Source organism: Cyprinus carpio, chromosome A2 (assembly GCF_018340385.1).
Source record: "Cyprinus carpio isolate SPL01 chromosome A2, ASM1834038v1, whole genome shotgun sequence".
In the NCBI taxonomy this organism is placed as follows: domain Eukaryota; kingdom Metazoa; phylum Chordata; class Actinopteri; order Cypriniformes; family Cyprinidae; genus Cyprinus; species Cyprinus carpio.
In genome coordinates, this window is record NC_056573.1 from 18,074,356 (window position 1) to 18,090,211 (window position 15,856).

Sequence of the window (15,856 nt, forward strand, 5' to 3'; positions counted from 1 at the left end):
TGAAGACACGTTGTAACACGTTTTTTTATATACCTTAGTTTAACTTCTTATTCTTCGGTTGTATCCTCTAACTAGTCCACATTTGATTACTGCAATCAATGACTGATTTAGAAAGTGATTTAGAAAGTTATGTATGGTGTATTATTAAAGTTAAATATAGCAGAGGCTAAATATTATTGACAAACCTGACATGCTTAAACGGTTATTTTGGAAAAGCACGATATTCCACATAATTTTTCTCCATCTCCCATTAAATCGGGAATAGATCTTATTGAATAGAAATACGCTGTAGCGTATTCAAATGCAGCAAAAACTGCAATCAGTATCCCATCTGCTTTACCTAAATATAAAAATAATAGGAAATGAACATAGAACATAGAAACGAAGGGGCAAAAATGAATGCAAAATAATAATCCTAGAACACACACACACACACACACACACACACACACACACACACACACACACAAACACACACACACACACACACACACAATTTAACAGTATGGGATTTTTTATGAAGGGTTTAAGCTGGTCCAAACTTTGCAGCTGGGGATCACTCATAACAACTTGAACAAGGAATATTAGGAATAATCGTATCAGGTAATGACGAATAATTGCGCCAAACAAGTAACAAAACTTACCCTGATGAACTGGATTGGTTCATTTTGATTGGATTTTTGTTGGCGAAATTAAAATCTATGTAGTCAGTGAGCACCCTGGAATCCAAAGCTCTCACGAGAGCACAAGTTGCGAGTTGTTCTGGTGTCGAGTATAATCCATTGACAGCATATGCGGAGTTTAGGTTGGAATGATTTTGTCTGAGCTATGAATAAAATATAAAAATTAAATAATTAACATTTTCTCATTTTATTTGTATTATTTTATTATTTTTAGTGGTTAGAATAAGTACGTTTTGGGTTAAATGAATTATTTAAGTCCCATATCCTCCCGAGTCGCGGATGGTTCTTAACTTGAGAGGACATGAGAGGACTCTCTTTTCGTTATTTTCCAGCTTTAGCAAGTTAACAAATATTCGTTGTTTTCTTTATAAACTCGCTAATAAAAATGTGGTGGACTGAGTCATTTTCTGTCTGAATTGGACAGGCGATTGAAGCGATGGCCTTGAGTGTGGCGCGTGATTCAGTATTTAGTTAAACCACATACACACGAGCTTATTCACCCTTGGCTAGTGACAGCTGAAGTGGATCTTGTGAAATGTGCGATCGCATCGTCGATTACTCTTTAGAAACTTAAAGATGATTTTGCATACCATGAGCGCTCAGACTGACCTGAGATTTGCCCCGCAAACATTTCAGCAGTTATTATAGGCCCGTGTGTCCCGCATTTCTGTCGACTGAACATGCCATTAATTATGAATTTATCAGTCATTTGCATGCCAAAGTAAGTTTCTTCATATACATATTACGCCAAATAGAAGCAGAAAACCGTGCTATATTTCATCATGAGATCGGGTTAGCCCGCAACAATTAATTTGTTGGCTATTTTACAAATTGGAATACAAATAATTCATGACAATATTTAAAATTCAAGCTGCCCATAAAATTTATAGTGAAAAGTGCTTTAAAAGCATCTGGAATGCAATAAAGTGTTTTTAAAGCTGTTTTTAAAGCATTTGCTGAATGGATAATTTTTTTTTTTTTTTAAATAGGATAAAATAAAAAATAAATAAAAAAAAAAAAATCGTCAAACACCCTCGGGAAAAAAAATTTTATTTATTTATTTATTTATTTATTATGTATTTTACTGTCGAATATATATTATATAAATATATGAAATATAGAACAAATAAAAAAAAATGTGTTCGTGGCTCGTCTGCCAGTGGGTGCCCCCCCAAACATAAAAGTGAAACTCCGCCTATGATTGACAGTCGTGTACAATCCTGGTACAATCCCTATGGTATAATCAGACGGGCTCTGGTATAATGCTTATTAAATATGCCCCTCTATCTGAGCTGCACCAATCACATCGGGTTATCCGATATAAGCGGCCCAGAGTCTATTTTACGGAGTTTTTTTTTTTTTTTTTTTTTTTTTTTTTACAAAATAACAAAACAAAGGGGAATACAGAGACATTTGAATCCAACACAAACACAAATAACAAACTTCTACATTCTATATCACAAATCAATCATGTTTCTATTACATTCAGTATCCTTTTAGAGCTTTTCGATTGTTCCGGTATTGAAGTTATGTCATAAAAATCTTCAGATCAGTGGGAAATACCATTTGGTACAGTCGATATACACTTTGGTTTATGTATATGGTATTTTCCAAATAGTTTAAGAAATGTAATTTATATTATCCATTTCCAATAAGCCAGAATCACAATCCATAAACAAGACCATTACATCAGTTATTGTTACAAACTTATAAAATAACTCAAAAAAGAAACCAAGAACTTGGGACCAAAATAATTTAGTATACTTGCAACTGAAAAATAAGTGTACAATTGTTTCATTTTCTTCTTCACAGAAACCACATAATGGCGAGAACCCTTCTTTAAACTTAGGCTACTAATAAAGTCATTACATGGATAGTATCTGTTTATTATTTTAAAGTGAGTTTCTTTGACTTTATTAGGAATTACATATATATCGGACCACAAAGGGAGAGAAATTGTGTTTGTAAAATATTTTCCATGCATTCAAAGCTTGTGTGTGAAAGTTAGACCACTTTGTTTAGGAGTTTTGTACATTTAAAATCACAAGCAAGTAGAAAGTTAAGACCACCACATTCTTTGAAGATTAAATTGTGAATTATTTTTTTTTACGGAGCTGTCAACACAGACAAAAAGATGTCTGCATACTTCCGAGTCAATACACAAGTATTATTCTTAATCACTGTTATATTATCAGGTGAAAACTGACAGTTCAGTTCATTTCATTTCATTGTTCATTTCATTTATTTATTCTCTTTTCATGGTAATGCAACACAAAATGCCCACAACAACAATCCACAAACACAACAAAAAATACATTCCATGACAAGAAGAACAGGAGTAGGATGAAGAAAAAAAAAACTTATAAACTCCTACCCCATTCTTATATTAAGAAAGTTACAAATTAGATGACCTCACCGACATGAATAAAATAAATAACAAAGCCAAATTAAAAAAAATAGCCTAGACCAGATGTAATCTACTTTCAATTTTAACAATTTTCCTTTATTATTATTATAATTTTTTTTTTTATTATTATTATTATTGCACATAAAGGTAAGTTAGTGGACTTATACTCATCAAATTAAATCAGATAACTCAATCAGTTACATGACTAGACTACATGACTTTACAAACATTTCACATATTAAATAAATATAATTCAGTTTCTATTTCAATGTGCCTCGCTGTTTCTATGTAGTAGCCTATATCTATTTTCACACAATTAAATGCTCTCTTCAACCTGTTAAATGTTTTAATCAGGTTAGTTAAATTAACATTTGACTTCTAACAGAGGTTGGACCTGTCCCACCACTCAATATTGGAAGAATATTAAAATGGCTTTTGTAATTTTGCTTTTGTATTTGTAGTAAATAAAAATGACCAAATACATTGTGAATAATTTGTGTTAATTTAACAGCTGCGGTCCTTATATATCTCTACCCTTCCATCTGGCATCCTCCCATTAATCCAGGCATCCAGTATCTGGTTCATTTTCGGAAGGTGCGATGATGGGATTATGTGTGTCATCGATGCATCCAACCACACTGGAATTTCCTAATTTAAACCGATTTCTCAACCACTGACCTGCACTCTGTGAATCTCCTCTTTGATGGATCTCACTGGTTTGTGTTCAGGAAACAACACAAAAACTCTCCAAAAGAGCGTGAGAGCAATTGCACACTTTCCTTCCTGCTCTGATACAGTTGCCTTACTAATGTGCTCTGCATCTCCGATGTTACATTTTAAAAAAAAAGTGCAATAAATGAATGTAGGCCTACTTTAAAAAAAATGATTTTCTTACTTAGCCTTTTATCCATTCAAAATATCTAAACATTCTTAAATCAAGATGCATTTACTACATAAGAAAACGCCCCTTTATGCCCCTTTAACACTTTATTTAATAATATGTTTACAAAATGAGAACACAAGAGACAGTGAAAATGCATGTTAGAAACAGTGTTTACTGTTTACATGACCTCTCTCTATGACAGAATTTATATATCAGAGTTCATCAGAGTAAAAAAGAGTCAGCGGAGTCAGCAAAGTAAATTTCAGAATGAAGATGAAATCATGGTTAAAAATGAACAAAGTAGCCTAGGCAATAGATTATATTGGATAATATTAACTGTGTCTTTCTCAGTGTGTTATTACCATGAAAAGTCAATGGCCAACTAATGACAACATGCTCCATGGCATTGAAGACTTTGAAATTAAAAAACCCTTTATCTTATAACTTTTAACTCTTACTTGTAAAACAACATATCAGACAATATACAATTAATCAGTTTGACAAAAAAAAAAAAAAAGGAAAAATACAACAACATCAATTAAAAGCCTACCACTGTAGCCTATACAGTTACAATAGGTGAGTCTGGTGTTTGAAACATTAGAGTCATTAAATACACAGAAAGTCATGATATAGCCTACAGGTGGTAATTTGGTCAGTTCATCACTTAGCCTACAATAGGCTTATTCAGGGAAGTGCAGGAAATGGTTGAGTATTATTTTAGGTATAACATCTGTAGGCATATTTAGTGCCTATCATGTCCATTTATAGCCTTTACACATCAGCTTGTATACTTGTATGGTTAAAAAGCTGCAAATTTCAAGACGCTGACGTCACGTCAGGTCGTCACGTGGGCCACACTTCTTAAAGTAAAAAAACACCCGATAGACCTCCCTATAAACGCCCGATCACCCCGTCAGGAGGAGGATGAAGATCATTCTGAAACATAACACCCCACACAGAAGGTGTTTCCATGTACTTCAAGTACATGAAATTTCTTGTTACATGTTCCACATGCACCACATTGTTTCCTTTTATGTAATATAAAATTTGTTATAATAAAGATAAAGAAAAAAGAAACATGAATAAGTCTCATTATTATTACAATAATTCTTATTAATAATTATGTATTACTGTATGTATTTACTTATGTGTATTTAACTTGCCTCTGACCCATAATAAATTTAAGTTGAATATTATATTTTATTATACAACAGAATCTGACTTAACTCAAAACCCAAATTCATCACCAAAACAGAATACATCTCACATAATGTGACTAAACTCTGTGACAGACTCTAAATATTTGAAAGTGTGGTTTTAAACTCTAATGCTAATAAAAAAAAATTTTTTAACCATTTTAACCAGTTTTGTATCTAAGTAATAAAAATGAATATACATACATATATAGAAAATAAAAATCAATAAATAATAAAACATAATCTACATACTTTACTCTTCTGTGTTCACAGTACACTTCACAATGCTGCTTCATTAAATCTATGAATCTCTTGGCTTTGGCTACTGTATCAGTTGCAGGTGTTCCCACATACAGTAATGGTTTTGGCAGATAATACATTTTGGTTTGGCTAATACTTTGATGATTTTGAGTTCAAAGTATGTGTGTTTTTGTAAAGCTTCTCAGAAACTTTGTATCACTGGGTCTTTCCAAAGAGCACAGTAATAGAGAGCTGAATCTTTCAGAGTAGCTGCTTTAATAATCAGTTCAGTGGATGTTCTGCTTGTAGAAGATTCAAAATGAGGATCTGGTATATTACTCCCACTTCTTTGTCGTGCACTTTTCCACAGTATGTACTGTGGCTCACTGTTAGGGTACTGTCTGTACCAATAAAGATCAACATATTCACTGCTTGTTTCATACGAGCAACTCAGTGTCACCCGGTCAGTTTCATCTCTAATAATAACAGCTTGATCTGGTTGAATGCGATCACCAAGAGCAACTGGAAAGGAAGTAAAAAGTGGTATGTGAAGACTTAAATAATAAAACATATATAAAAAAATCTGTTTATATATATATATATATAAATTATACATTCATATTAAAAATTCATATAAATTTACAAAAATAGCCTACCTGATGCAGCTATGAGAATTAATGACACTGATCTCCTCATCCTGAATTTACTGATCAGCTATGCCTCTGTTCACACTCCTTTAACATAAGGTGTTGCTATTTTTCTGAGCAGTCTAGTACTAATTGTCACATGTCAACATATGTGCATGCTTCTGATGTTGTTGAGTGGGGTAAAAAAGTGCTGCCTCCTTGTGGCATGTGTGCAGACTCTTTGGTCTCATAGGTTGATTTAAATCATTTTCTTCTCCGTTTAGCTCTGAGAAGGTTTTTGTATGGTGTACATGCATTTCCTCCCACTGTGGGCTGCAGTGCGCAGTGATACGCTGCAGAATCCTTCACATCTGCAGGAAAGATTTCCAGATTCACAGTCTTGTTTTCTTTATTGACTGAAGCTGTCAGCCGAGGGTGAGGAGGTGTAGCCGTTTGATTTTGTCCCGACTCCATAATTAGAACCAGGAATTCTGGCGCAGAGTTGAGATAACGTCGATACCACTGAAGATTATTCATTGACAGAGTGTACTGGTATTTACAAGAGATCGTAACTTTTTCATTGACCATTGCATGGATTGCAGGAGATGTTGGGGTAATGCTGTCTTGTATACTGCCACCTGAGAAGAATGTTAAATTAGCAAGTCTAATCATCTGACATTTATTTGTATAGCTCAGTATACAATAAAGATTGTTTTAAAGCAGCTTAACAGAAATAAACAGAAAAATAACAGTGTTCAATAATGAATCAGTTTTGACATGTCAAACTGTCAACTTGTGTCAGCTTGAGTCAGTTCAGTGTTGAATCAGTTCTGTTCAGTAACTTTTCTAAAGTTGAAAAGCATCTAAACATTAGCATCAGATATGTACTGTTAATGTGTAAAGAAAGGAAATTCATCTATAGAACTGAAATCTTACCAATGAATGCCATTAAAACTAGTAGCAAACAGAAGCCCATTGTTTAAAATGATGTTTTCCTCACTGAGCTTTTGCAGAACTATCATAACAGCCTCTGTACAGACAACTGAAGCTCCCAGCCACTGTTTTCAACAGCCAATCACAATGCAGTGATGTCTCTGGCAGGTGTCACAGATGCTATAGACTTCGAGGGGCTGTTACAAACTCATAAATGGATGTTCTTGTGATCTCCAGTAATCTAAATAAATGTTATGTAAATCAATGCAGCTCAATGACTTAAAAATCCACTGTATGTACTGTATGTTTACCAGTTTGAGAACATTTTATAGTTTAAAGTGCTGTCTATACAGCAAAACAAAACATCACAATCAAATGCGACAGAGTCAGGTTTGTATTGTGTCACTGGCCTCTGTTCTTTTATTGTTATGTTAATTTCAAAATGGTAAGACAAAAGAGAGAAGTTTTGATCTATGGCAAAGTTTTAGTTTTGATTTTCAGTTTAATGTTTATTTTCATCTTTTTTTTCAAGGGAAATTAATTGTGTTAATCCAGAACAGTTAGATGTATTATTATTAAATATACATGTACAGTACATGCAAAAATAACAGACAAAAGAAAACTTGTATACTTATATTCCCAGTCTATTATTAAAAAAAAAAAAAAAAAAAAAAAAAAATAGTGCTATATTAAATTGTCACTATAAATATTTCACAAATAATACAGCCAGTGTACTGAGCCTAAAGGACCACTAGATGGCAGATTAATTCTAGTAAAGTCAAAAAGATAGGTCATGATATTTTCCTTTTTTTTTTATAATGACATATATATTTTTCTTATTAGGGCTGTTACACTGTTTAGTTGTTACAGTATCTTAACTTGTTGAAGGAAGTTTACAGGGTAGGTGTCCAGGAGAACATGTTTTCATAGGCAAGTTTTTGTACAGTGCGTAAAGGTTTCCTGTCACTGTGGGCTCCAGAGCACAGTAGTACAGAGCAGAATCTGTCACTTTGACAGAGGAGATGATCAGAGCCACACGGTTTTTCTTTTCATTCAGTCTTGCAGAAACCCGAGAATCCAGATTCTCTGCGCTCTGGACCCGTCCAGAGGTTTGAAAAATTAATAAAAGATTTTCAGGAGCTGATCTTGGATATTGGCGGTACCAATACAAACTAATTGCAGTTGAGTAGCTACAGAACAAAGTTATATTGGCACCCTCCTCATCAAAGACCTCAGTTTGGTCTGATCTAATGGGACTCTCAAACTTTCCACCTGAAAATTTGGATAAAGATAATTAGATATTGTAATGATAGACCCTGAACTATAACAAATTTTGTTTTAATTAAGCCATTTAGGAAGTCATTTAGGAAGTTTACAGTGTAATTATATTCAAATATGGTATATTATTAAGACACCATAGTAAAAATAAAAAAATATACTTGACTTTTATGTAATATTAAGTTATACTCACTCCCAACAGCACAGAGCAGGATAATTGTGATGAGTAGCATCATGCTGAAATAGTGCATCTATGATGGCACTTGAGATTTTTACAGCTGCTTGAAACTCCTCCTAACTCCATGAGATCTCAAGCTGTCAGCTTTTTGTGCAGTAACATTTAATTTCCTGTCACTGTGGTCTGCAGAGTGCAGAAATACAGTTCAGAGTCTTTAACTCTGGAAGAGTGGATTTCAGTTTTCCTGACACGTGCTCATCTGAAATCTGTATTACTTTTCCAGAGCTTTGTAGGATGAGCATGAGGAACTGAGCAGCTGAAGTATGATGCTGTCGATACCAAAGGAGACTGTATGCTGAGGAATAACTACAAGATAGTGTTATGTTCCTGGTCTCAAATACATGCACTTCTGTGTATTCTGGAGTAATAGCTTCTGCATGAGTTATATCTTAAAAATGAAAAATAAGAGAAATATATTGAAGTATAAAACGGTTTTCAGTAATACAGTCACAAACAATTGTTAAAGAAAAATATACCCACCTGCAAGGGTTAACATCCAAATAACTATGTACAGCAACATTGTGAGACTAGGCAGTACAAAATAATATATCATGACAAGTGACAAACTGAAGTCTCCACTGGAAGCTCCGCCTCTTTCCTCAGAATGGAATTTGTACAATAATGTAGCCGGCCAGTCACATATTGCCTTACATATTATATTTGTATTCTTCATTTGCCAGGTGTAACCGCATCTCCTGCTGCTAAGAATATTATTTACTGCAGGGAAGGAAGTATTTTGTGGTTTGAAACACCACAGTTTTGAATATCATAATAAATACATCCTAACAAATACATCTTCTAACACACATCTCCAATAACAAACAGCTATTACCAACAATTTTAGATTTCCAATTAAAAGAAACAGAAAAGTGCATGTCTTTGAAGTTGCGGAATCATATCTGTTTGATGAAACCGTGTCTCTAATTGTGAAACTCAGGTGCCTGTCCTGTGATCAGCCTACCCCAGAAGAGCAAAGCATTAGAGCTACATTCTTTAGATTCATTCATTCAAAAGCTCGGATTTATTCAGGAAAAAACAAAAACCAATAACTTTATGTTACTGAGACACTCAATATGAACTGAATCATTCACTCAATTGAATTGTTCAAAAACACAAACACCCCTAACTGTGTGTTACTGGGAGACGCAGTTGGAGCTATTTGAGTTGGCAGAGCAAAAGATCAAAAACAACTGGAAATATTGTGTCTAAGATGTAAGTTACTTAATATTAATGTCCTGTTAATAATCCATACTAAAGAGATGTGCTGATAATATATAAAGCTTAATAATTATTTAATCACTAAAATTAACCAGTTTACATCAGCTCTCGTTTACTGTAGGCTATATGTAGCTGTTTATTTATTTGCTGCAGGTGTTGCCATATCCTTCAATTTGACTCTGGTTTATAAAGACACAAATGTGGTTTGATATTCATTTGATAACTCGCTGTTCAAAGCAAGTTTTCTAAGTGAGTTTTTGTAAAGCCTCTCAGGCACTTTGTAACACTGGGCTGTTACTCTTAGAGCACAGTAATAGAGAGCTGAATCTGACAGAGTTACACTTTTAATGGTCAGTGAAGTGGATTTCTGGGACGTAGTTGTTCCAAATCGTTCGGGGTCTGGTATATCCTCATATGTCTGTGATCTTCCACCCTTTGCTAGCACAAATTCTGGCTGTGTGTTAGAAAACTGCCTGTACCAATAAAGGATAACATAGCTGCTGCTTGTGTCATATGAACACTCCAGTGTTACAGATTCTCCTTCTGTACTGGAAACACTGGTCCTCTGGTCACTTGGTCGAATCCAATCTTGACAGATAACACCTGGAAGGAAATGTTTTTCAATAGGATACAGTTTCACTATTAAGGTGTATATATTTAAAGATCTGAATAATCATACAAATGTATTAGACTTGTGGATTGTACCTGATGCTGTAAGTAAAAACAGCAGTAGATATTTTCCGATTTGTTGACTGAGCATTTGGAGTTTTTCCATGATCACATCAGATAAGTCTTAATGTGCTGAGTTTCTTGAGAGGTTGATCTTTAAATATCAGGGGGTGGATACAAAAACAGGAAGTACATTTGCTCTTGACTGCTTGTCACACAACATCTGCATTGCTCTGAGACTTGTAGGTCCCAAAAAGAGCTAATTTTCAAGGGTTAACAGTTTCTAAGACTTCCAGCAGTCGGCGATGAAATATCAATGTACTTCTTCATATACTTCAGCATGAGCCATAATTTTACTGTAAAAACATCATAGTTATACTTTTGTATGATTCAGATAAAATTATTTTCATTATTTATTGAATTGCCAATATATATTTAAAATATCACATTATTTTTTTTTTTACTTGTCCAAAATATGGTACTGTATTTCACTGTTGGAACAGTGTTGCTGTTTTCAAAAAGCACATTCAGTAGTTTCAGTTTAAGAGTATATCTCCATTCACATTTTTTTCCATGATTCAGATAAAATTATTGATCATTTCTGACTTTATGTGACCTGATTGAAAAAAGAAATTCAGGAGCTAGATACTGAATCTCACTGCACTAGACAAAATAATAAACCTCAGAAAACATAAAACTACCTAAATAACAGTAAAAATAAAATTTAACATAAAAGTAAACTAACACAAAATACTTATTAAAACTAGAATGGAAAACTTACATATAAAATAGAACAAATAACAAAATCAAACCAGGAATAGCAGAGAACAAATCAAACCAGTTAAGCAGAGCAACATGTTGATGCTGAGTAGGATGATGTTCTAGCTCAGCACAAGCTGTTGTTATACTAAAATTTCTGTTCTTTTCTTGTCACACAAAAGATGTGTCAAGCAAACTCCTCCCCTAAAAGCTGTAACTGAAACAGTAATGTAAAACATAGAATGAACAAAAGTATAGTATAAGTATGGAGTCAACATGAACACACAGGTCAGAAGAATTGTCGTAGAGCTGATCAAGAAAACTTGAGTTAAAGCTTATGACACTCCATAAGAGACTCTTTACTTATCAAGGACTGAGGACAACTTTTTGTCGGGAAAACAGTTGCACTTACACTTGCATGTACTTTGGCAAAAATGACATTTAAAACCTTTTTGCAGCTTATGATATAAAAGAAGCTTCTGAATGTTATGGCTTGCAAATCCAGTTGTCAAATGCAATTGTTTGATACTGTTTTGACAGTGATGTAATGTGTGATCTATCTTAGTTTTTGTACAGTGTTGTTGTGTTTCCTTTGACTGTGGGCTGCAGGGCACAGTAGTACAGAGCAGAGTCTGATACAGCAGCAGAGGAGATCTCCAGATCCACATGGGTTTTCTTGTCATTCAGTTTTCCAGAGAATCGAGGATCTTGATCCACAATTTCTGACCTTTGTGAAACTTTCCCAGTAGAATATAGAATGACTATAAGATATTTAGGAGCTTGCCCAGGATACTGGCGATACCACTGTAGAGTATATGCAGATGAAAAGTTACAAGACAGAGTTATATTTGCTCCTTCTGAATGGAACATCTCATTTTGGACTGGAGTGATGTCAGTTGCAAAAGTGCCACCTGCAAGAATCAAAATTCATGCAAAATAATGTAAAATGTATTGAAACATCAAAAAAATTTTGTATATACAAAAAAAAAAACAAAAAAAACAACAAAGCAAATTCAACAAGGAAAAAATAAACAAATTACAACAAAGCAAAACTTGCAAGCAGAGCATCATTTTGCACACTGCTGTATTCAGCACAAACTGTTGTTCAACTATCATTCATTCCTTGTCAGGTACAGGAGGAGGTCTCACATTTACTCCTCCCTTTCAAATCTGCATACTATAATAGATGAAATAGCATTTGAAGCCTAGATATGACAGATATGAACATACAGGTCAGAAATTTTACTGTAGTACCACTAATAGCCTGAGATTACAGTCATGGAAACGTTTGATGTTCTGTATTTTGGTCTCTTACTTTAAGTTGGTGTAGACCTATGTGCTGACCTAAAAAAAACTATATTTTCAGAAGTTCTTTTGTAGGAAGATTTAATATTGCATGACAAAAACAATGAATTATCATCTTCCTGTATAGTTTCCCCCTAAGCAGACATTTCCTTTTCTTCCAGCAGGTGTTACAAATATCATATTGTGAAAGAAGCGTTGTGGTTTTACACAAGATATGATTGTGGTTAAAATTTTATTTGATTCATTTTTTTAAGGCAAAAACTAAATGTGAGTTTTTGTAAAGCTTCTCAGGCATTTTGTATCACCGGGCTGCTACTCTTAGAGCACAATAATAGAGAGCCGAATCTGCCAGATTTACACTCTTAATAGTGAGTTCAGTGGATGTTTGTGAGGTAATCGACTGAAACCGAGTGTCTGGTATATTATCATTACCGCTCCATGATCGGGCACCTTTATACAGTATAAATTCCAGTTCTTTATTAAGATACTGTCTGTACCAGTAGAGATAGACATAATTGCTGCCTGTATCATAAGTGCAGCTCAGCGTTACACGCTCTTCTTCTATTCTGTAAATAGTAGTTTCCTTGTCTTTTGGTTGAATGCTGTCAGATGATATACCTGCAAGAGAATTGGAGCGATTTTATAACAGGTCAGCTGGCTTGTCCAAAAATTCAACACATTTAAAATTAAAATGACAATAATAAAAACAGTTTCTTCAACAAATGTGATGTCGTTACTGTAAAAGAGTAATATTAAAACAAAGTTTGCATGGCCAAAACATTTGAACATTACATTTGAGTCTGCTCAGATTACATGTTTTATACCTGGTGTGAATATTAGAATCAGTAGAAACCATCTCTCCATGTTGGGAAGGTTTACAAACTTGCTTTATGGAATGAAGTAAAAAGTAATGTATGATTGTAGTATCTTTACTATAAACTCCAGAAACTGCATTGTTTATTTAGACCACCTACACCTCCATCCCTTATTATTATCAGAAACTAAAACGACAGTGCCTTCATTGTACTAATAATACAAAAATTAATTATTAAAGGGGTCCTATTATGCTCTTTTACAAAATCTTGATTTTGTTTTGGGGTCGTACTAGGACAGGCTCTCATACATTATTTTTCACGTATTTTACATTATTACAACATCTCTCTCACAAATCAACCACTAAAACATTTAACATATCCTAAATAAAACACACACACTCTCAAATAAATATGAAATGTGCTGTGATTGGTTAGCTGGGCTAGTGTCTGTTGTGATTGGCAGCACTCGGCGCCTGGTTCGGGAAATGTCATGCCCCTTACCATAGCCGCCTGCCTGCTTCAGTTTAAATATTGCGTCAAAATCAAATCAATCTGAGCGTGATTTAAACCCGGATGATTGTAACCACTCTAAGTTCATCTGCTTTGGAAGGCTAGCGCATCTCTGACATAGTGATAACCCTCGTTGCCTTCTCTAGTGCAGCTCATCCAGGTGTCGTCTCATTCGTTGGTATTTGTGACATCGCAAATCCCGAAAAATATGCGTTGTAGTCCAAACAAGTCATTTGTTGTAGTTTTAAAAAGTGATTTCTGTTAAATAAAATATCTCATTTTGAACTGGACTTTGAACTTTGCAGATCTTTTTTATGCTCAAACAGCAACATTACACACTAAGTTGAAAAAGTGAAAAAGCATAATAGGACCTTTTTAAATCCAAAATTACTTGAGTAACTGTTGAGGAATTATCTTCATCCACTAATTCAGTTTTATGAATATATTACTATAAAATCATTCAAAGGTAAACAAAATAGAGGCTATTTAGTGGAGTTAAAATATTCAGTATTTGATAGTGAGGTTTGTGCTTGTAGCATTGTATTTGTAGTCTTGTGTGGCTGCACAGTGATCTATATTTTAACTGTGATCATGATTTCTGTTTCTTCTGATGTTTAAGCATAATCGTCTGTGATGTTTCTCCACTTGTTATTTATAATTTGCTTTATCTTGCATTGGTTACAAGCCTCCGCTAGCTTTCAGTTGGGTATCCTCTCTGAAATGTATACAGCACCCCACAGTGGTGGTATAACATTTTTTTCCAACTGACAACATCCACAATTCTAATTACAGTGAAACATTTGTGAATCTAAAAAATGATAAATTGAAAATGAAATATACATTTGATATGCCATCATTGTTCATTTAAAATGATCTCATTCAGTAATTAGAATTCACTAAATAAATGCATAGAAGTACAGAAATACTAACCAGACAGAAAATGTGTAGTTAAATATGAATCTGAAACATCAGAATCTAACTGACATATTCATTTGTATGGATCCTGTTGTTTTTGGCAACATCTCATTTTAAGAGTCAGTCAGGTTTTTGTATGATGTGTAGTGGTTTCATGTCACAGTGGGCGTCAGGGCACAGTAGTACAGTGCAGAGTCTGTCACTTTAGCAGAGGAGATGTCCAGTTCCACATGAGTTTTCTTTGCGTTCAGTTTTCCAGAGAATCAAGGATCTAGTTCTACAATTTTGGACTTTTGTGAAACTTTCCCTGTAGCATGGAATATGACTAAAAGGTATTCAGGAGCTGAACCGGGATATTGGCGATACCACTGCAGACTAATAGCTGAGGAGTAGTTACAGGACAGAGTTATATTGACCCCCTCTGTCCCAAACACCTCTGTTTGGACTGGTGTGATGACAGTCAGTTTTGACACCTGCAGATGAGATTATGAACATTTGACTATATTTTGACAACAAAGACATACAAATAAGCAGACAAAAGAGGGATGAGATGGGATACTTACCTGAAAGACAACAGAACAAAGCCCAAATAAGCAGCATCATTTTTCAGGGTGATGTTTTAGTTCATCTGCAATAAAAACTGTTACTGAAGTTAGATTCATTCATTGTCTAGCAGAGCATGTCTTCAGCAAGCACCTCCCCTTAAAGAAACAGTCTTCGTATTCAAGTATATACTATAATAGTGAAATTTATGATTTTTTTTTCTTAGTATCAGTAAGTTTTATTTATCACCTTCTTTAAATATCACTATAGTTTAGTCCGTTGAGGTGCTAAAAACATCAACGTGTCTTATCCAAAAAAAAAAAATTAACTGACAGGAAAAAATCAGTCAAATAAATGGGCACTTTAATGTACCCTTTTTCATACCAATAATTACCTAATGAAACAATTATACTTTAATTTATCACAGTTAAAAGGGGTTAATTTGGAAAATATACAGTACACACAACAACAAAGCAAAACTTGCAATCAGAGCATCATTTTGCACAGTGTATTCAGCACAGACTGTTGTTCAACAAATTATTAATTTTTTGGCACGTAAAGGAGGACATCTCAGATTAACTCATCTCCTTAAAGTTGCAGTCTATTATAGATAATATAACATTTGAGGCCTAGATATG

At 34.1% G+C, this 15,856-nt stretch overlaps 2 gene segments (V, D, J or C); both read right to left on the minus strand.

Annotated features, from left to right (window-relative positions):
* Positions 1-6,102: 6,102 nt before the first annotated feature.
* On the minus strand, positions 6,103-7,339 carry LOC122148778. The segment is given in 2 exon segments: positions 6,103-6,673; positions 6,972-7,339. Coding segments are annotated over 2 exon segments (414 nt in total).
* A 2,547-nt stretch (positions 7,340-9,886) lies between these two features.
* On the minus strand, positions 9,887-10,647 carry LOC109100160. The segment is given in 2 exon segments: positions 9,887-10,305; positions 10,408-10,647. Coding segments are annotated over 2 exon segments (489 nt in total).
* Between the last annotated feature and the right edge of the window lie 5,209 nt (positions 10,648-15,856).